Genomic DNA, 19,736 nt, shown 5'->3' with positions numbered 1-19,736 from the left:
AACGTTGACCATCTTTGAAACCGCACAAGATATCGTCATTCACTGCTTCTTCTGCTATCATCTTGCGAGCTCCGGGATTCTTCATAACCAGTGCTAAAATGCTGGTTAGTGGAATATAGTGAGCAACGTCTTTCACTATTTGTACACTTTTTCTTTTGCCTAGTTTGGTAATCGCAGGGACAGTTTTAGTGATTCTAGTTCTTCCCAAGACTTCTTCCCTAGGGTTTGGCACAGCACAACCCGCAACTCCAGACAAATATGCTAGGTTGTCTTTTGGAGAAGCTACGTCTGCAAAAATTCCATCCAAAGATGCGTCGTTTATAAATTTCAAAGCGTCGGTATCGTTTAATGGGATCGACTTCGATTTCAAAAATTCTCTGAATAGATTCAACATGTAACACTCGTAATCTTCTATAAGATTCGAGGTAACATGTAAGAACTTTTTGATTTTTGTCTCGGGAAGAGATACATCTTTTCGCAAATCTGTGGCGAATTTACTAATTTTCTTAGTAATTTCATCCAACGACGGCGCCGTTTTAAAGAATATGGTATTCGTTATTCTCAACAGATAATCATCATCTACGAGCATATTTTCCGGATGATTATTTTGAATTTGTTCAACAGCGTCATGGTCGTATGAAATATTTGTAGAATTTTCTGTAATTAGTGGATGAACACTCTCTATGTGCCGTTTCAAGCTCTTAAACCTCTGGTACAGTGAACCATATTCTGAACAAAGGAAAGGTTGAGCGGCTGCTTTGCTGGTGTTCAAATTGTGTACCAACCGGAAGTGTTCCTTCAATTCATCCACGTGTCCAGGAATCATCTTCCCACAATTTGGCACATGGCATGAGAAACCTGAAACCTTACACTTTTTTTCCAGTATATATATATATATATATATATATATATATATATATATATATATATATATATATATATATATATATATATATATATACATATATATATATATATATATATATATATATATATATATATATATATATATATATATATATATATATATATATATATATATATATATATATATATATATATATATATATATATATATATAATATAACGTGAATATTACCTCGCAACTTCATTGCAGTTTCAGCATCCACCTCTTCCGAAATCTTCTGCATGCTGGTTGTTCAAATCCACTCTTTCAATTAAAATGTATTTTACACACTACAACTCTAGCTTCAACTATTATAATATATATATATATATATATATATATATATATATATATATATATATATATATATATATATATATATATATATATATATATATATATATATATATATATATATATATATATATATATATATATATATATATATATATATATATATATATACTGGAAAAAAGTGTAAGGTTTCAGGTTTCTCATGCCATGTGCCAAATTGTGGGAAGATGATTCCTGGACACGTGGATGAATTGAAGGAACACTTCCGGTTGGTACACAATTTGAACACCAGCAAAGCAGCCGCTCAACCTTTCCTTTGTTCAGAATGTGGTTCACTGTACCAGAGGTTTAAGAGCTTGAAACGGCACATAGAGAGTGTTCATCCACTAATTACAGAAAATTCTACAAATATTTCATACGACCATGACGCTGTTGAACAAATTCAAAATAATCATCCGGAAAATATGCTCGTAGATGATGATTATCTGTTGAGAATAACGAATACCATATTCTTTAAAACGGCGCCGTCGTTGGATGAAATTACTAAGAAAATTAGTAAATTCGCCACAGATTTGCGAAAAGATGTATCTCTTCCCGAGACAAAAATCAAAAAGTTCTTACAGGTTATCTCGAATCTTATAGAAGATTACGAGTGTTACATGTTGAATCTATTCAGAGAATTTTTGAAATCGAAGTCGATCCCATTAAACGATACCGACGCTTTGAAATTTATAAACGACGCATCTTTGGATGGAATTTTTGCAGACGTAGCTTCTCCAAAAGACAACCTAGCATATTTGTCTGGAGTTGCGGGTTGTGCTGTGCCAAACCCTAGGGAAGAAGTCTTGGGAAGAACTAGAATCACTAAAACTGTCCCTGCGATTACCAAACTAGGCAAAAGAAAAAGTGTACAAATAGTGAAAGATGTTGCTCACTATATTCCACTAACCAGCATTTTAGCACTGGTTATGAAGAATCCCGGAGCTCGCAAGATGATAGCAGAAGAAGCAGTGAATGACGATATCTTGTGCGGTTTCAAAGATGGTCAACGTTTCAAAACACACCCGTTCCTGACACGGTTTCCCGATGCATTACGACTCTCGCTTCATCTGGACGATGTCGAATATCTGAACCCTTTGGGATCACGCAAATTAAAAAAAAAAACTTACCAATTTCAGTGTTAAAATTGAGAATCTCCACCCCGCAATTAATTCATCCTCCAACAGGATATATCTAACGCTTACAGTTCGCTCAAGAGATGTAAAAAAATATGGCTACAATAACGTTATGAAACCGCTGATTCAAGATTTGCGTGAGCTTGAATCAGATGAAGGTGTTGTAGTACAATATGGGAGTGAAAAGTTTACGATGAGGGCAGTTCTAGTGCATGTTTTGGGGGACACGCTGGCAATTCATGAAATTTTCGAGTTAATGGGGCCCCAATCAAGTCTATTCTGTAGAATGTGCTATGCGACGCGTACTGCACTTCATTGTGGAAACATTGGTGATACCTTCCCTCATCGCACTGAAGAAAGCATACAAGGTGATTTAAATGCTCTTCAAAGCGGAACTAAAACACCTTCACAATGCGGAATCATTCGAAAATCAGCACTGAATGAAGTTAAATATTTCAACATAGCGGAAAATAACACGTTTGATCCAATGCATGATCTTTTGGAAGGCGTCGTCATGGTCGTAATCAAATGTGTTTTGAACGAAGCTGTAAATATCCATAAAGTGATAACGATTAGTCAAGTCAACCAAATTATACAGCATTACGAATACGGTATAACTGAATCGGCTGATAAACCTACCGCTAATTTTACTTGCGAGAAGTTAAAAGCACGTGGACATGCTATTCCTCAGTCAGCTTCGCAATGTTGGCTTCTCCTTCGAGCATTCCCTTTTATGTTCAACCAGATTCTCGGATTTAATTCAAATTTATCATCATTGCTTAAAGCTCTCATGAAAATAACTTATTATAGTTTCTCCAATAAGCTAACATTGAATCAGATTAACGATCTGAAAAACGAAATCGAATGTTTTTACAAGTTGTTCAAATCCTGCTTCCCTGCCATCAACCCTACCAATAAATTCCATCACATCTCTCATTATCCCTACATAATTCGTCAGGATGGGCCAGTTGTTAATCATAGTTGCTTACGCTTCGAAGCGAAATTCAAGGAGTCTAAATCCCAAGCGAAGACATGCAACAATTTCATCAATTTAACAAACAGCTTTGCTAAGCGCCTGAATCTAGCACAGATAACCACTATTCTTGACCATTCATACGAAATTGGTACGGTAGATATCGTTTCGTCAAAGCACATACACAAAAAATCTCTAAGTAATTTACTCCTGATCCGGGATCTACCTGATTCAATCAAATATATAAACCATATGAAAATAAATAACACAAGCTTTCGGCCGGGACTGATAGCGAAATACCAAGTATGCAACGAAATGTCCTATGGTTTGATAATAGATATATTGCAATCGGATAATCAAATTGTTTGCCTAATACAGCATCTCGAATGCGAATATTGTTTACAATACAACAGTTACAAACTCAAAACTGACAGTCAAGTTATTCGCATATCACACAAGAACTTGCAAACGAAAAAAACATACAACTTATGGAGTATATACGGAGATTCAGAAGAAAACTACTATATAAGTTTGAAATATGTAGATAGTTAGTAGGGAAATAAACTTGGAAATAAATTTATAATAAAATAAACAACAATCAAGAAGGTAGTGCAAACAACTTGAGATGTCACTTTAAACCTTTATATATACTTATTCGCTCTTTTCAGCCCAAAAAATAAACGATCAGAACCTAGTTCTGCTCAACGATGCCGACCTAGTTGAAATGGGGATAATCGAAAAAGGATCCCGTCTAACAATTCTTAACATAATAAAAAACTATAGTTCTGAAGCTAATCCGACCAAAGATAAAATTGATGAGACTTCCACTAATGTTCAAAATTTGGTAAACTTTCTACTATAATTACTGTAAGCGCTTGTCGTACTATACATATTTAACGTTTTCAGATTAACCGTTCGACATTCGAAGATGACGCAAAATTCCGAATGAAAATTTTGTATCCAATTTTGGATCAAGGGATCGTACCAGATAAGGACGGTTTAAATCATCTTACACGAGTCGCATGCAAGCAAATGGAGACTCAAATAATGGACGGTCAAAGGCAAGTAGAAAGTTTTATTTGTTACTCTACTAGTGCATCAAACTATGAACACTCCTTAAAGTGTGATAGAATGAATTGTTTACATTGAACCGCACGAGTCTCTCCGCTAGAGCAACCTTGCGGCGAAATGCGCAATGCCTATACATATTTATAGGGCTTACGGCCAATTTCTTTATCCTCGCTTAAATTTTAAACCGGGTTCACCAGTACGTTTAAACCTGGTTAAGACGTTAAGCGAGAATGAAGAAATCGGCCCTTAGTAGTCCTTCGAGCAAATATGCAGGTGATCTAACACTGTCTATGAGCAGAGAAAAGCAATGCCTTTCGTTGTGAAGCTTCTATTTCAAAAAACATCGTAGTCAATCAGTATCATGCATTATTACTTCATTGAGCCTATGAAGTATGCATAGTAATGAAGCACGGCCAAACAACTTCACTTCTGATTATAAATATAAAGAAATGTATGAAACACAGTACAAACTGCTAGAGGAAACCACATAGTTATCAGTTCTTCGCATCCTGATTTCAATATTGACCATTCTTTTCACATCTTCAATCTGGTTCGATTTATAAACTTCGGCATAAGAACGTACATGCGTCTTTGACGGTGGTACTTAGAAAGCGTAATTCGTCATGTTCCGGCACAAAATTATAAAGACGACCGACGACGACGAATTATAATAACTTAAACATTTAAACCAACAGAATTTAAAGGTATACAATTTCTGTTTATAGCGAGCGTGTTTATTTGTTTACATATACAGTTCAATCGTAAATCGACCAAAGGGTCTAACTAAGCCGCAATGTCGTTGAATCGAGCAACAGCGATGCCAGATTTACAGACTGTGGACAGATTTGCTGCACTGAGAAACAAAAATATGCAGAATTAGCATACTTTCATTCCCGTCTCTTTTGCTGTAATTCTCGACGAACATATGATTACGGCCTAAAAGCCAACCGTCAAAATCCACTTTGAATGGAAATTCCAGACAAACCGTTACTAGTCGAACACAGCTCACAACAGTTTATGAAAGAGAAAACTTTTCTCTTTCGTTTACTACCAACATCTGTGATTGGCGTGTAACGGTTTGTCCGGAATTTCCATTCAAAGTGGATTTTGACAGTTGGCTTTTAGGCCGTAATCATATGTTTGTCGAGAATTTTCATGCATTTTCTAGCATATACTTCTAGTAAATATTCAATGAGTGGATAGACCGAATACGTCCAATGCACAAAATTTGCAGCAGAAGAAATGAGAGGCAGATCAAAAAGTATGATATCGGTGATTAAAAAAAAGTTCTGCGTATGCCTGGTCCAGACATTTACAGACTTTTAAAACAGTAATAAACTGACCGATTTTCTTCAGAAAATAGTAGATGTGTCCCAGCATGCAAAGAATTACGAATCAAATACCGTTCATACTTTTACCATTTAGATTTTTTTTTAAGAAATTTAGAACTTAATCTTTCACGGAATCTTTTTGGTCTTTTCGGATTAACGAACCAATGATCTCTAAATGCGCAGGTATCCTTCTGTTGATCAACAGCATGCGGCAGCTGTTCAAATCGTAAAATTATTTCCACAACTTAGTAATACGCGAGTCACACCAACTGCTCCTGATGAGGTTTGTTATTCTATGCTTATTTAATTTCTCTAATATAATTATAATTATTTTCATGCTAGTCATTTTTCTTTTGGCGCAACGGAGGCAAGGAAAAGGGTGCTCATACTGGCATGATATTTCATCGCATCCGGAATGTCATCAAACAGCTACCTGCAGAAAAACATAAATATAATCGAGGAACTATGCCTGTAGAAGAGTCCGTTTCAACTGAACTTGTAGCGCGGGCTCAATTGCTCCGAGTAATGCTTGCATCGGCATCAGTAGCAGAACATATTTGTGATGAAATGGACCGATGCTTTCCAGTCCTCAAACTGTTATTAAAAGAAAAGAAACCCGTTAATGATATCTTGGATATGTTTCCACACCTGTGTTCATATGAAGGATTGGTGGTAACATGTTTATTTTTTATTATTTACTATTTCACTTTATGGTATTCACGGAACATATGAATATTTATATCATATCACTTTTTCTAGATTCGTCAAATGTTTGAGAGATTGTATCCTAACAGAACAGAAGGTCTCAAAATCGAGGATGTCTTCTCTCGGTGTCTATCTTATTCACCGTCCAGATTCTCTAGAGTAGAAGATGGTGAGATATATTTTTTTTTAATTTAGCCCAAAGGTTTGTCATAAAATTTTAAATTTGTAAAACTATTCACAGATCACATTCGAGGATGCTTGAGAATAATTTCTCATATGCCAATTCGCGGACAAAAAAGAACGCTGGTAGGCTGTCCAACTGTAGGCGAAGAACATTCGGCTTCAATTTTAATTCGTTGGATTGGGGTAAATGCAATATAATATACATAAGGTTAGATGTAATGATTTTATATCATCATTAGGAGTGCTTAGATACATACGTGGCATCCCCCGCAACTGATTCTAAACTACACATGGTGTGCGTAGCAAGCCCGATGAAAAGAGGAAATTATGCCGTCATTTGTGAGAAAAAAGTTATATTCGAGACTAACAATTCTATTCATGCAGTGGAAATTTTATTCAAATGCCACGCAGTTCTCGGAGTGGAGGTGCCACCTAATTTTAGAATGTTTTGGGACTTTCTGGCATGTGCCATATATAATTCCGCACAGTCAGAGGACAACTGTGAATAGACTCGTCCAAACTTTTATTGAAGTTTCCCGCGCACGTATTGACAACAAATAAAAGGACAACTTTTTTATACAATACTTACTAAAAACCATAAAATTTAATAAACAGAAGTTTCTTTAATTATTATTGTAAAAATATTCCATAAGAAAAGAAAGACTGCATTGTGTTGTATCCAAAACAAAATTTTGACGGCCAATTTCTTCACTGGATGTAAACCGGTTTAGTTCCAGTTCAAATGCAACTATCGATCATGAACCAATTTAAATAGGAATCGGTTGTTGCATTTCTTCTTACAGAAACCATTCAGAATTGCAAGTCATAATCCGGATGTTTCTCAGTAAAGTTCAGTCAGAAATGAGCCGGAATTCCGGCTGGCTCCAGTCAGTATTCCGGCTCCAGTGACACAACCTATTCTAACTAGAATCGGTTGTGTCACTGGAGCCGGAATACTGACTGGAAACAGCTGGAATTCCGGCTCATTTCCGGCTGAACTTTACTGGGTTTTAATGAAATATTGCACTCATAAATTGGGTAATATTCTACCCAAAAACTGAGGAATTACAACTGGCTTTGTTGTCTACTCAAAAATTGGGTAAGCTTCTGCTCATAATATGAGTAAAAATCGATCAATTTTTGGTTTTGTTGAAGTTCTACTGAACCCAAAATTTGAGTAATGTTCAACTCAAAGTCTGCGTAATAATTACTTAATTTTTGGTTTTGTTAAATTTGTACTGAACTCAAAATTTGAGCAATGTTGAACTCAAAATCTGAGTACTAGTGAAGCACTTTTGGGTTTAGTGTAGATAATATTGTACTCAAAAACCGAGTAATAATTACTCAGTTTTTGGTTCAGGCTGGCTTACTCAAATTTGAGTAACTCCGGAATTACTCAATTTAAGAGTTGTTCCACTTTATCTGGAAATGGGTGAGATTAAACTCATTTTTGAGTAACTTTTTACGAGCGTGTACACTCTGGTTGACAGAACCCACCGTTGAATTGTCAATCAAACGTCTAATGGATTGCCTAATTACCACAAATTGGCAGAGGTGTGAACATTTCGATCATGAATCGACCAAAGGGCCGAAGTCGCAATGATATCGAATCGAGAAAAATAGCTTTGAAAATTCGCTTTAGGAAATTAAATCGTATTTTAACAGTGTTTGAATACTGCGCTTTCAAATGTATTCAAATACCGCTATCCAAGTAACTTCCTTGGCCTGATTCAAAGTCTGTACTAACAGGTTATCGCGCTCAATAGAATTACAAAATTCAAAATTACTTTAAAACAATACTAGTTTTCGGAAGCATAACTAAAATGTTTTATATAATAACGTTTTCGTTGATAAAATTGAAAAAAAAATATTTCGCCGAGTGTTATGAAATGTTGATTAGGCCATTTTCGAGTCGCCCTCTTGTTTTGATGACTCTCAATTTCGCCGTGCAGTGTCGCCAGAAAACAAAAATCAAATGTGGCTTTCGCCGTGCTCGCCCGAGGGCGTTGTTCTCCCGGGGCGTAACAAGCATTTGGTTTTTGTTTACGGCGATTCTGTTTACGGGCCTTGTAAACAATGATGCTGTCAATTTCGCCCGTATACACTACCTTAGGAATGCAGAGGCGTAACCCGTCTGGCGCTTTGTTTACAGTTGAAAGTTGGATACGCCGTTTTGTTTTTTATTGATTTTCATGAAGTGTGAAACATTTATAAATTAGTTTTTATATTTATTATGAAGTATTTTTACTCCTCTTTAAGATATTATTGAAATCTCCGTTTATGTACATTTGTTATTTAGGCCCATGTGTCGGTTCACGATCGATTTGTCGATATTTTAACTATTTTACAATTATTGTGCATTGCAGGATAATCGCTCGATATGCGATTATATGAAAGCTCAATTGAGATAGGCGCGTGACAGCCGCCTATATGAATTTATAGGCAGCTTTTTCCTCGAAGCTTTCGAAAAGCACACAGCTGGCAGAAAAATAAAGCTTCACTGAAATCTGCTTGCGGAGCAACTGCGGCTATATTTGATGCGCCTTTCAGACGCCCGCAATGTGAGATTTTATTATAAGCGCGACAATAGTTTTTTTTTCTTATTACATTAAGTGTGTCAGTCATAGCCTCGAAAAGTAAACATCCACATCATGAAATAAACCAAACAAATATTTACACAACACGTTTTCGTTTCCATCTTTATCCCTTAATTTTGTATTAAAAAGTATTGACAATCTCAATTGGATACAGAAAATGTTTCCACCTTTTTATTCTGCATCATGGGCAAAATTTTAATTTTTTTCGAGCTGTCAAATTTAACTATCGCTCTGCCAATTTTAACCATGCTCCCCGGGCCCGGTCAGCGCTCAAATGCAACAACCGTTTCTAACAGAAGCGGTTAAACCAACCGATGCTACTCACTTTTATCCAGAATCCAGCCAGGAATGCACGGCCAAGATCTCTGCACGCTTCCTGCCACATCTTTGTCAGATGGTTTGGTCGATTCGTGCTAAATTCTACCAGGTAGGAATTGCCAAGATCTTTGCACAGTTTATGTCCGAGTTATGCCCGGTTCCTGTCAAAATTTGCCAGAAAACGCGAGCAAAACCGAGGTCGCCCTATAGTTCAACTAACCCGACAGGATACGCGCTGAAATCTTACAGGGCTGCCAAACCAAGACTTACAGAAATCTAGCAGAGCGGTCTCTACCAGAAAATTGCTCACTAGTTATTGCTGGGGTGTGATCAATTCTCCAAATTATGTCAAATGACCATTATGCCAAATGACTGTATGCCAAATGGCCCGCTCCCCTTTTTACATAACGCCAATAACTGCCCACTGAGAAGTCCAAAAAATTGTTTCAAAATCGTTCAACACGAGTCCAACGATGGACGTTCGTTGAACGGTTATTTGGACGATGTCCACATTGGTCCAACGAACGTCCTTCATTGGACGATTTAGAAACCAACCGTTCTTAGAGGGTGGATAGAAATTGACAATAGCTAATTTATATATACATAATAGTAATAACCAAATACATTATTACCAAATGTATTTGGTAATAACATTACTTTTATTTTGAGTTTGATAAGACACTGTTTTGTTTTGGAATGATTTTTGCGAAACCTACTGCGATTTTGTAGAGCTGGATTTTTTTACACAAAGAAAAACGTACAGTGCTCGATGATGCACAATTAGTCGGGAGTTTTGCGGTTTCGTTTTTTCCATAAAAGTTTCATATAATAAACTGTTTCCTTATGTTTATGTTCCCATAACAACTTAACCATTCGTCCAAGCGTAGGTTCATCATCGTTTCGTATCCAGTCAAGCACAAAATGATAAATTTGCTGTAACGAGACAGATTGAATAAAAACAATTATCTTAAATGTGCTTAGTATTATTACTACCTCGGCCAATGTACTGTGATCACATTCGAATGCTTCAATCTGGCCATCAGAGTACTGCAGAGTTCTGGCGAAACTTTTCCATTCGTATCCCATGTGTCTGGATATGGTGTCCATCATGCCCGTGTCTAGGTCTTCCTTACAATCCATCATTTGTTTGATGGTATCTGATAGCTTGAGGTTTGCCCACTTAACATTACCGCTTGTATTGGTTGGTTTGATGCGATCTTCGCCAGTGTGGAATGTAAAGCTGGTTCCAATGTGAACATTTTGAGCGTTTTTTATCTGATACACCTGAATTCCAGCTGTATTGGTTATCGATGTCTGAGGTGCCGCTAAAGTATTGTTTTGTACATTGTTGACAATATTCTGCGTCAGCGCCCCTGCACTCGGATTTGCAAGTTCGAGCTGTTGTTCCGGAGCATCCAGATTCACTGCTACTAGTGAGTCTGATGAAGTTGGCACGATAGCTGAATTCTCCACTGCAGTGTTACCTGGACCTGTGTGTTCATTGTTTAGAACGTCGATTTTATCGCTCTCACTGCTCACTGTGTTTGATCTTCTTGGAATTATGACCGCATCCGTTTCTAATTTTGAACTAGTCTTCGGGAACAAATTTACAAATATATTCTTGAACTTTCCCATCGTTGTGATATATTCTAAATAGAATTTATCTGATATCTACAGCATGCTAAAAAATACTCAATTTTCATTGTTTTGTACACGGCTTGTTTTGTAGAAATCACTTGACAAACGAGTAAAGAAAAAAAACGCTGATCCAGAGATGCCAGATTTGAAGATTTATCTTCATCCCGGTCAAACCATTCGGAATTTGATTCGGAATCCTGAATTGAGTCAGTATGGATCCCAAATCAAATGCAACAACCGATTCTGAGTCGGAATCGGTTGTTGCATTTGTTTTGGAATCCATAGGTAGTTTCACCCAAGTTTGACTGGGTGGGACAGTTGACAGCGACAAAATCATAAACAAAAAATTGTCGAGGCTGCTTTCTATAGAGAAATTCGACGTCTTTAATTTGAATGTAATAGAAATAAAAATATAACTTTGTGAAGATGAGATGTTAGCAAAAATCGAACATGTTTCCTTTTACCTCTTCACCGTTTTTATGTTTTCAATTGTACTGTTCTGTTACGGATTCTTTCCCTTATCGTTTTCAACATCCAACAAATCCAGTCTATTGGATTTGCCCAGTTCGCTGGACAATGTCAAGTAAGTTTGGGCTTTAAATTTACCCTTCGTGAAATAAAATCGTTCTTCTAGGCTCAACGCAAGTCTGTACAAAACACGACACTCGCGTGCCGTTCTGATGGTTATTGACGCCCTGCGAACCGATTTTGTTATGCAGCCACAAAACATGCCATTCTTGAATGAGTTGCTTGCCAACGGAACTGCATGTCAGTATAAGGTGCAAGTTCATCCACCTACTGTGACAATGCCGAGGATTAAAGCAATGACGTCTGGTGCTATTCCAAGCTTTCTGGATGTTATTTTGAATTTAGGTAGCCCCGAATGCGATGTTGATACGTTCTTGTATCAACTGGTTCATCAGCATCAGCGAATTGTGTTTTATGGGGACAATACATGGACTAGTATGTTTCCCGCTTTATTCCACAGGACAGGCGAAAATGTAGATTCACTTTATGTAAACGATTTTTATGAGGTAATTGCAATATTTTTATGGCTTCCACCAGTAATAACTTTGATTTCCCAAGGGGGATAGGAACATCACAAAACATATGCATTCTGAATTCAATAATTATGATTGGAAGTTGATGATTCTACATTTTTTGGGACTTGACCATATCGGTCATGTGGAAGGGCCTTTTAGCAACAAGGTCCCTACCAAATTGCAAGAAATGGACAACGTTATCAGGAATATTTTTGAAGCAATGTACACACAGGTTACTAAGGCACTTTGTTAAATTTTGTATTTCCTCTTTATTTTAGAATCATTCAATTTATTCCAATGGTTTCAGAATAGAAAATTTCACACTAAGTCTCTAATGGTTATTACGGGTGATCACGGAATGCGTGACTCTGGGGGCCATGGTGGATCTACCTATGCGGAAACACATGTTCCACTACTGATTATTGGAAACAGCTGTTCGAAGAGTGATCAGCTTTACCTACAAATCGACGTTGCTCCTACTATAGCCGCACTGATGGGAGTTGCCATTCCTTATTCCTCGATTGGCTCACTAGTAGAACCAGTTTTGAATGATATCCCGCCAGTTGAGAGAGTGTATGTTGCATATTACAATACCAAAAGACTGATTGATAAAATCAAAATATTCCATCAGAATAATCTTAAAGAGCAAGGTAAGCCGTACGATTTCTGGTTTCCAAAAATACCGTTGGTTAATTCTTTCAGATTTTTTCTTGCAATATAAGGAAGCCAAACTGTTGCACACTATGTTTCTAGAAAACCAAGATGATTTAACTATTTTGGAGAAAGCGATGAACAAGTATTCAATCGTCAGCCGAAGCGTATCCAAGCTCTTGATTAAGAATTATATTCAATATGACATGCTCAGTATTCTAACTGGAATTGTTCTAAGTAGCTTTGTAAGTAACAACATAATTTCATTGTAACCAATGTAAATCTAACTTAGATCCTTTTCTTAGACTACAATCTTAGTTGTTATGTTAATTATGAGTCCACAAAGCACTAACATCAGAATTGAAGTGAAGCTCATCAACTTCGTGATCTTTTCAGTCTTTGGAGTATTGATCAAGTATTCCATACAACAATGTTCAATGCTTGAATCTAATATTATTCACAACAGCTACGTATATCATCTACTCTTCATGTCGATTCTTTTAATTTGTTTTGCACATTATAATATTTTCGTAGCGCTACTTCAATTGATAAACAAAACAAGTCTTCGAAATTTAAGGCTTAGCATGCCCATATCTTTTTTACTGTTCGGATCCATTTTCCACATTTTGTCCTTTTGTAGCAGTTCGTATATTGAAGAAGAACATCAGACCTGGTATTATTTGGCCAATACTTTATTTCTACTGCTTACTTTGCTAGAATTAAAGATTGCGAACACCACTATAAACGAGATCAGCCATTCAAGGACAAGCAAACTTCTTTTGTCATACTGTCGGCAAGAGAGGGTTGAATTCTGCATCCGTGCCATGTTGTTTTTCTGTGGTCATATCGCCCTTCGGCGCTGGAATCAGACGGGTGATAAGTGGCAGCATGTTCCTGATCTTGGCGATTGGTTTGTAAAAGAAGAGAATAGATTTTGGCTGAGCATCGTGCTGTTTTTTGGTAAGTCGCTTGCTGGATATACTGCCTATAACTGCAAGTCAATCCTTTGTAGATAGGGAATCCCATAGAACATGGGACTGACTTGCGATTATGGGCAGTATGGTGGTTATTTGATTAATAATGCCCTTTTCAGGATTGTGTTATACTGTGATAGCTATTGGGCAAATTTCTGGATTTCTTACAACAGTACTAAGCTTGACTGCATGTTTGCTAGTTTATTATTACAGACTTATGACCGGTTTCGTCAGTTTGTTTGGAATAGTGCCATCGAAGTAATTAATTTTTTCGATAGTCTTATGAACTCAATTTAACCTTATTCGCTTTTAGAACTGATAGTTGTTTAACAATATTTTGGGTTAATCTATTGGAAATTTTATGCATAGGTCTTTTGCCATCACTATACAGAATAGCGATGGGTAAACCAGCCCAAAAATCTAGTCCAGTGCTAGTCAGTATTATAACTATTTTTACATTGCTATCGACGCTTATACACAAGCCGCATAATGTAATCTTAGTTGCCGCATTGCTCTCCAGCAGCCGTTATTTAGTAGCAAGAATCGATCACATCAGCGAGAGTAAGTCAGAAAATCTGCTACTCAAAATCGTCGCACACATTTGGTTAGGCAAACTTTTTTATTTCTATCAGGTATGAATCAATTATTTAGTCAATAATCGCAAAGGGCGAAACAGAATGCTCCGTTCAAATTGAAAGCGACAATTAGTTTTGGCAGACTTTTAAAGTCGGGTTTTGACGATCTCTCAACGACGGAGCATTTTGTTTGACCCTCAAAAGTAAGTCATTAATTTTTTTTATTTGCAGGGTAATTCGAACAACCTCGCCACTATCGATCTCAACGCCGGTTATGTCGGACTAAGTAGTTTTAATTTCATCTGGGTCGGATTGTTGTTAACACTCAATACTTTCAATACCGCCGTGAATTCCCCCCTACAGTAAGTTGACCCACCAAGCGAAGACACCAACCACCAAGCGGAGAAAAATACCCACGACAATGCGCCACCTAGCGGTGAACACTGCAACCACCGCGGAAATGCCCCCTACACCTAAGGATGGTATGCACTAAAATTTTAATATAATTGTATTTAATAATTATAGAAATAAAATGTAATTAAAACAAATGACGTAATCCGAATACTCCAATAATGTACAAGAGATGCAAAGTCCCAGATAGCAGGCTGAACCGAGTAATAAACAGTTTTTTAAATAGATTTTGAAGTACATTTTATATGTTGGTGATGTAAAGTTATGGTAGGAAGTGGGTGAGCACTACAACCACCGCGGAAATGCCCCCTAGATCTAAAGATGGCTTGCAGTAAAATATTAATAGAGTTGTATGTATTTAATAATTATTGAACAATCTTAACAAAATACACCTAGGGATGGTTTGCAATAAAGTTTTAATAGATTTGTATGTATTTAATGATTATTGTTCAATCTGAACAAAATAAAATTTTAAACGAATGACATCATCCGAATACTCCAATAATGTATAGGAGATGCAAAGTCCCAGACAGCAGACTGAACAGAGTAATTGTTTTTTTATAAATATATTTTGCAGTACATTTCACATGTCAGTGATGAAAGGGAAAGCCTCTTAGATTAGCAAAGTATTTCGGATAATTATTGGCACTCTGATGTTATGATGCTGTCTGTGCCATCTACTTGGGAGTTACAATCGTTCTGGCTTTTAAGTTATTGTAGAAAGGTATGTGTCGTAATCTAGTTCTACGATGCCAGGAAAATGTTAAGAGATTTCTATTATGAATGAAGGAAAGAAGAATACACTAAATTTGAACGTTAATAGCTTTAAAAAGACCGTCCCTAAGGAGATAAGCATTTATCATTGCAATGTAATGTAATATCTATTCCAGTGAAAATTGGCTACTACGTGGTTTCGGAAGAAGTAAGTCGAGCTAGAAACTCATAGGATTGATTGAGTAGGACATCATACAGCCAAGTGCCAACAAGCGGTCTGAGCCAAGTTATAAGCTCATAGGTTTGATTGAGTAGGACATCATACAGCCTTGTGATATTTTCATAAATTTTTAAATTTGAAAAAAAATTGTTCTAGGGTCGGAGATGAGACCCTCTGGAATCAGGTCATACCTATTTCGGGGACCTTTAGCTACAACGTGGCCAAATATCAAGTGCAAACAAGCGGTCTGAGCCAAGTTATAAGCTCATAGGTTTGATTGAGTAGGACATCATACAGCCTTGTGATATTTTCATAAATTTTTAAATTTGAAAAAAAATTGTTCTAGGGTCGGAGATGAGACCCTCTGGAATCAGGTCATACCTATTTCGGGGACCTTTAGCTACAACGTGGCCAAATATCAAGTGCAAACAAGCGGTCTGAGCCAAGTTATAAGCTCATAGGTTTGATTGAGTAGGACATCATACAGCCTTGTGATATTTTCATAAATTTTTAAATTTGAAAAAAAATTGTTCTAGGGTCGGAGATGAGACCCTCTGGAATCAGGTCATACCTATTTCGGGGACCTTTAGCTACAACGTGGCCAAATATCAAGTGCAAACAAGCGGTCTGAGCCAAGTTATAAGCTCATAGGTTTGATTGAGTAGGACATCATACAGCCTTGTGATATTTTCATAAATTTTTAAATTTGAAAAAAATTGTTCTAGGGTCGGAGATGAGACCCTCTGGAATCAGATCATACCTGTTCCGGGGACCTTTAGCTACAACGTGGCCAAATATCAAGTGCCAACAAGCGGTCTGAGCCAAGTTATAAGCTCATAGGTTTGATTGAGTAGGACATCATACAGCCTTGTGATATTTTCATAATTTTTTAAATTTGAAAAAAATTGTTCTAGGGTCGGAGATGAGACCCTCTGGAATCAGGTCATACCTGTTCCGGAGACCTTTAGCTACAACGTGGCCAAATATTAAGTGCCAACAATCGGTCTGAGCCAAGTTATAAGCTCATAGGTTATCATACAGCCTTGTGATATTTTCATAAATTTTTAAATTTGAAAAAAATTGTTCTAGGGTCGGAGATAAGACCCTCTGGAATCAGGTCATACCTGTTCCGGGGACCTTTAGCTACAACGTCCCCAAATATCAAGTGCCAACAAGCGGTCTGAGCCAAGTTATAAGCTCATAAGTTTGATTGAGTAGGACATCATACAGCCTTGTGATATTTTCATAAATTTTTAAATTTGAAAAAAATTGTTCTGGGGTCGGAGATGAGACCCTCTGGAATCAGGTCATACCTGTTCCGGGGACCTTCAGCTACAACGTGGCCAAATATCAAGTGCCAACAAGCGGTCTGAGCCCAGTTATACGCTCATAGGTTTGATTGAGTAGGACATCATACAACCTTGTGATATTATCATAAATTTTAAAATTTGAAAAAAATTGTTCTAGGGTCGGAGATGAGACCCTCTGGAATCAGGTCATACCTATTCCAGAGACCTTTAGCTACAATGTGGCCAAATCTTAAGTGCCAACAAGCGGTCTGAGCCAAGTTATAAGCTCATAGGTTTGATTGAGTAGGATATCATACAGCCTTGTGATATTTTCATAAATTTTTAAATTTGAAAAAAATTGTTCTAGGGTCGGAGATAAGACCCTCTGAAATCAGGTCATACCTATTCCGGGGACCTTTAGCTACAACGTGGCCAAATATCAAGTGCCAACAAGCGGTCTGAGCCAAGTTATAAGCTCATAGGTTTGATTGAGTAGGACATCATACAGCCTTGTGATATTTTCATAAATTTTTAAATTTGAAAAAAATTGTTCTAGGGTCGGAGATGAGACCCTCTGGAATCAAGTCATACCTGTTCCGGGGACCTTTAGCTACAACGTGGCCAAATATCAAGTGCCAACAAGCGGTCTGAGCCAAGTTATAAGCTCATACGTTTGATTGAGTAGGATATCATACAGCCTTGTGATATTTTCATAAATTTTTAAATTTGAAAAAAATTGTTCTAGTGTCGGAGATGAGACCCTCTGGAATCAGGTCATACCTATTCCGGGGACCTTTAGCTACAACGTGGCCAAATATCAAGTGCCAACAAGCGGTCTGAGCCAAGTTATAAGCTCATACGTTTGATTGAGTAGGATATCATACAGCCTTGTGATATTTTCATAAATTTTTAAATTTGAAAGAAATTGTTCTAGGGTCGGAGATGAGACCCTCTAGAATCAGGTCATACCTGTTCCGGGGACCTTTAGCTATAACGTGGCCAAATATCAAGTGCCAACAAGCGGTCTGAGCCAAGTTATAAGCTCATAGGTTTGATTGAGTAGGATATCATACAGCCTTGTGATATTTTCATAAATTTTTAAATTTGAAAAAAATTGTTCTAAGGTCGGAGATGAGACCCTCTGGAATCAAGTCATACCTATTCCGGAGACCTTTAGCTACAACGTGGCCAAATATCAAGTGCCAACAAGCGGTCTGAGCCAAGTTATAAGCTCATAGGTTTGATTGAGTAGGACATCATACAGCCTTGTGATATCTTCATAAATTTTTAAATTTGAAAAAAATTGTTCTAAGGTCGGAGATGAGACCCTCTGGAATCAAGTCATACCTGTTCCGGGGACCTTTAGCTACAACGTGGCCAAATATCAAGTGCCAACAAGCGGTCTGAGCCAAGTTATAAGCTCATACGTTTGATTGAGTAGGATATCATACAGCCTTGTGATATTTTCATAAATTTTTAAATTTGAAAAAAATTGTTCTAGTGTCGGAGATGAGACCCTCTGAAATTACGTCATGCCTGTTCCGGGGACCTTTAGCTACAACGTGGCCAAATATCAAGTGCCAACAAGCGGTCTGAGCCAAGTTATAAGCTCATACGTTTGATTGAGTAGGATATCATACAGCCTTGTGATATTTTCATAAATTTTTAAATTTGAAAGAAATTGTTCTAGGGTCGGAGATGAGACCCTCTGGAATCAGGTCATACCTGTTCCGGGGACCTTTAGCTACAACGTGGCCAAATATCAAGTGCCAACAAGCGGTCTGAGCCAAGTTATAAGCTCATACGTTTGATTGAGTAGGACATCATACAGCCTTGTGATATTTTCATAATTTTTTAAATTTGAAAAAAATTGTTCTAGGGTCGGAGATGAGACCCTCTGGAATCAGGTCATACCTATTCCGGGGACCTTTAGCACAAATCCCCGACTATGTACGGGGAACGTGCCATTTGAGCCAATATATTCTGATTCTTGACCTTTAGCTACAACGTGGCCAAATATCAAGTGCCAACAAGCGGTCTGAGCCAAGTTATAAGCTCATAGGTTTGATTGAGTAGGACATCATACAGCCTTGTGATATTTTCATAAATTTTTAAATTTGAAAAAAATTGTTCTGGGGTCGGAGATGAGACCCTCTGGAGTCAGGTCATACCTGTTCCGGGGACCTTTTAGCTACAACGTGGCCAAATATCAAGTGCCAACAAGCGGTCTGAGCCCAGTTATACGCTCATAGGTTTGATTGAGTAGGACATCATACAACCTTGTGATATTTTCATAAATTTTTAAATTTGAAAAAAATTGTTCTAGGGTCGGAGATGAGACCCTCTGGAATCAGGTCATACCTATTCCGGGGACCTTTAGCTACAACGTGGCCAAATATCAAGTGCCAACAAGCGGTCTGAGCCAAGTTATAAGCTCATAGGTTTGATTGAGTAGGACATCATATAACCTTGTGATATTTTCATAAATTTTTAAATTTGAAAAAAATTGTTCTAGGGTCGGAGATAAGACCCTCTGGAATCAGGTCATACCTGTTCCGGGGACCTTTAGCTACAACGTCCCCAAATATCAAGTGCCAACAAGCGGTCTGAGCCAAGTTATAAGCTCATAAGTTTGATTGAGTAGGACATCATACAGCCTTGTGATAT

General features: G+C 37.3%; 2 protein-coding genes across 4 annotated transcripts; one reads left to right on the top strand and one right to left on the bottom strand.

Moving 5' to 3' along the window:
* Positions 1-10,146: 10,146 nt before the first annotated feature.
* LOC131693808 (protein immune deficiency) lies at positions 10,147-11,313 on the bottom strand. The gene is made up of 2 exons (XM_058981953.1): positions 10,548-11,313; positions 10,147-10,487 (listed from the first exon to the last, which is right to left on the bottom strand). Exons 1-2 carry the CDS (start codon positions 11,187-11,189, stop codon positions 10,335-10,337), a joined length of 795 nt encoding a protein of 264 aa, XP_058837936.1. The 5' UTR covers positions 11,190-11,313; the 3' UTR covers positions 10,147-10,334.
* A 202-nt stretch (positions 11,314-11,515) lies between these two features.
* LOC131693806 (GPI ethanolamine phosphate transferase 2) lies at positions 11,516-15,276 on the top strand. 3 transcript variants are annotated; one of them, XM_058981950.1, is made up of 9 exons: positions 11,516-11,775; positions 11,827-12,226; positions 12,279-12,476; positions 12,543-12,885; positions 12,938-13,131; positions 13,192-13,846; positions 13,980-14,118; positions 14,174-14,492; positions 14,667-15,276. In XM_058981950.1, the coding sequence occupies exons 1-9, from the start codon at positions 11,624-11,626 to the stop codon at positions 14,799-14,801; spliced, it is 2,535 nt and encodes an 844-aa protein (XP_058837933.1). In that variant the 5' UTR covers positions 11,516-11,623; the 3' UTR covers positions 14,802-15,276. The 3 variants fall into 3 exon arrangements, with proteins under 3 accessions (XP_058837933.1, XP_058837935.1, XP_058837934.1); XM_058981951.1 differs by having other exon boundaries at positions 11,517-11,775; positions 12,279-12,467; XM_058981952.1 differs by lacking the exons at positions 13,980-14,118; positions 14,174-14,492; positions 14,667-15,276 and having other exon boundaries at positions 13,192-13,301; positions 13,604-13,832.
* Positions 15,277-19,736: the final 4,460 nt, after the last annotated feature.

Source organism: Topomyia yanbarensis, chromosome 3 (assembly GCF_030247195.1).
Source record: "Topomyia yanbarensis strain Yona2022 chromosome 3, ASM3024719v1, whole genome shotgun sequence".
Lineage (NCBI taxonomy): Eukaryota > Metazoa > Arthropoda > Insecta > Diptera > Culicidae > Topomyia > Topomyia yanbarensis.
Note: the sequence above shows the minus strand (reverse complement) of the source record. Positions and strands in the feature narration are given on the sequence as shown.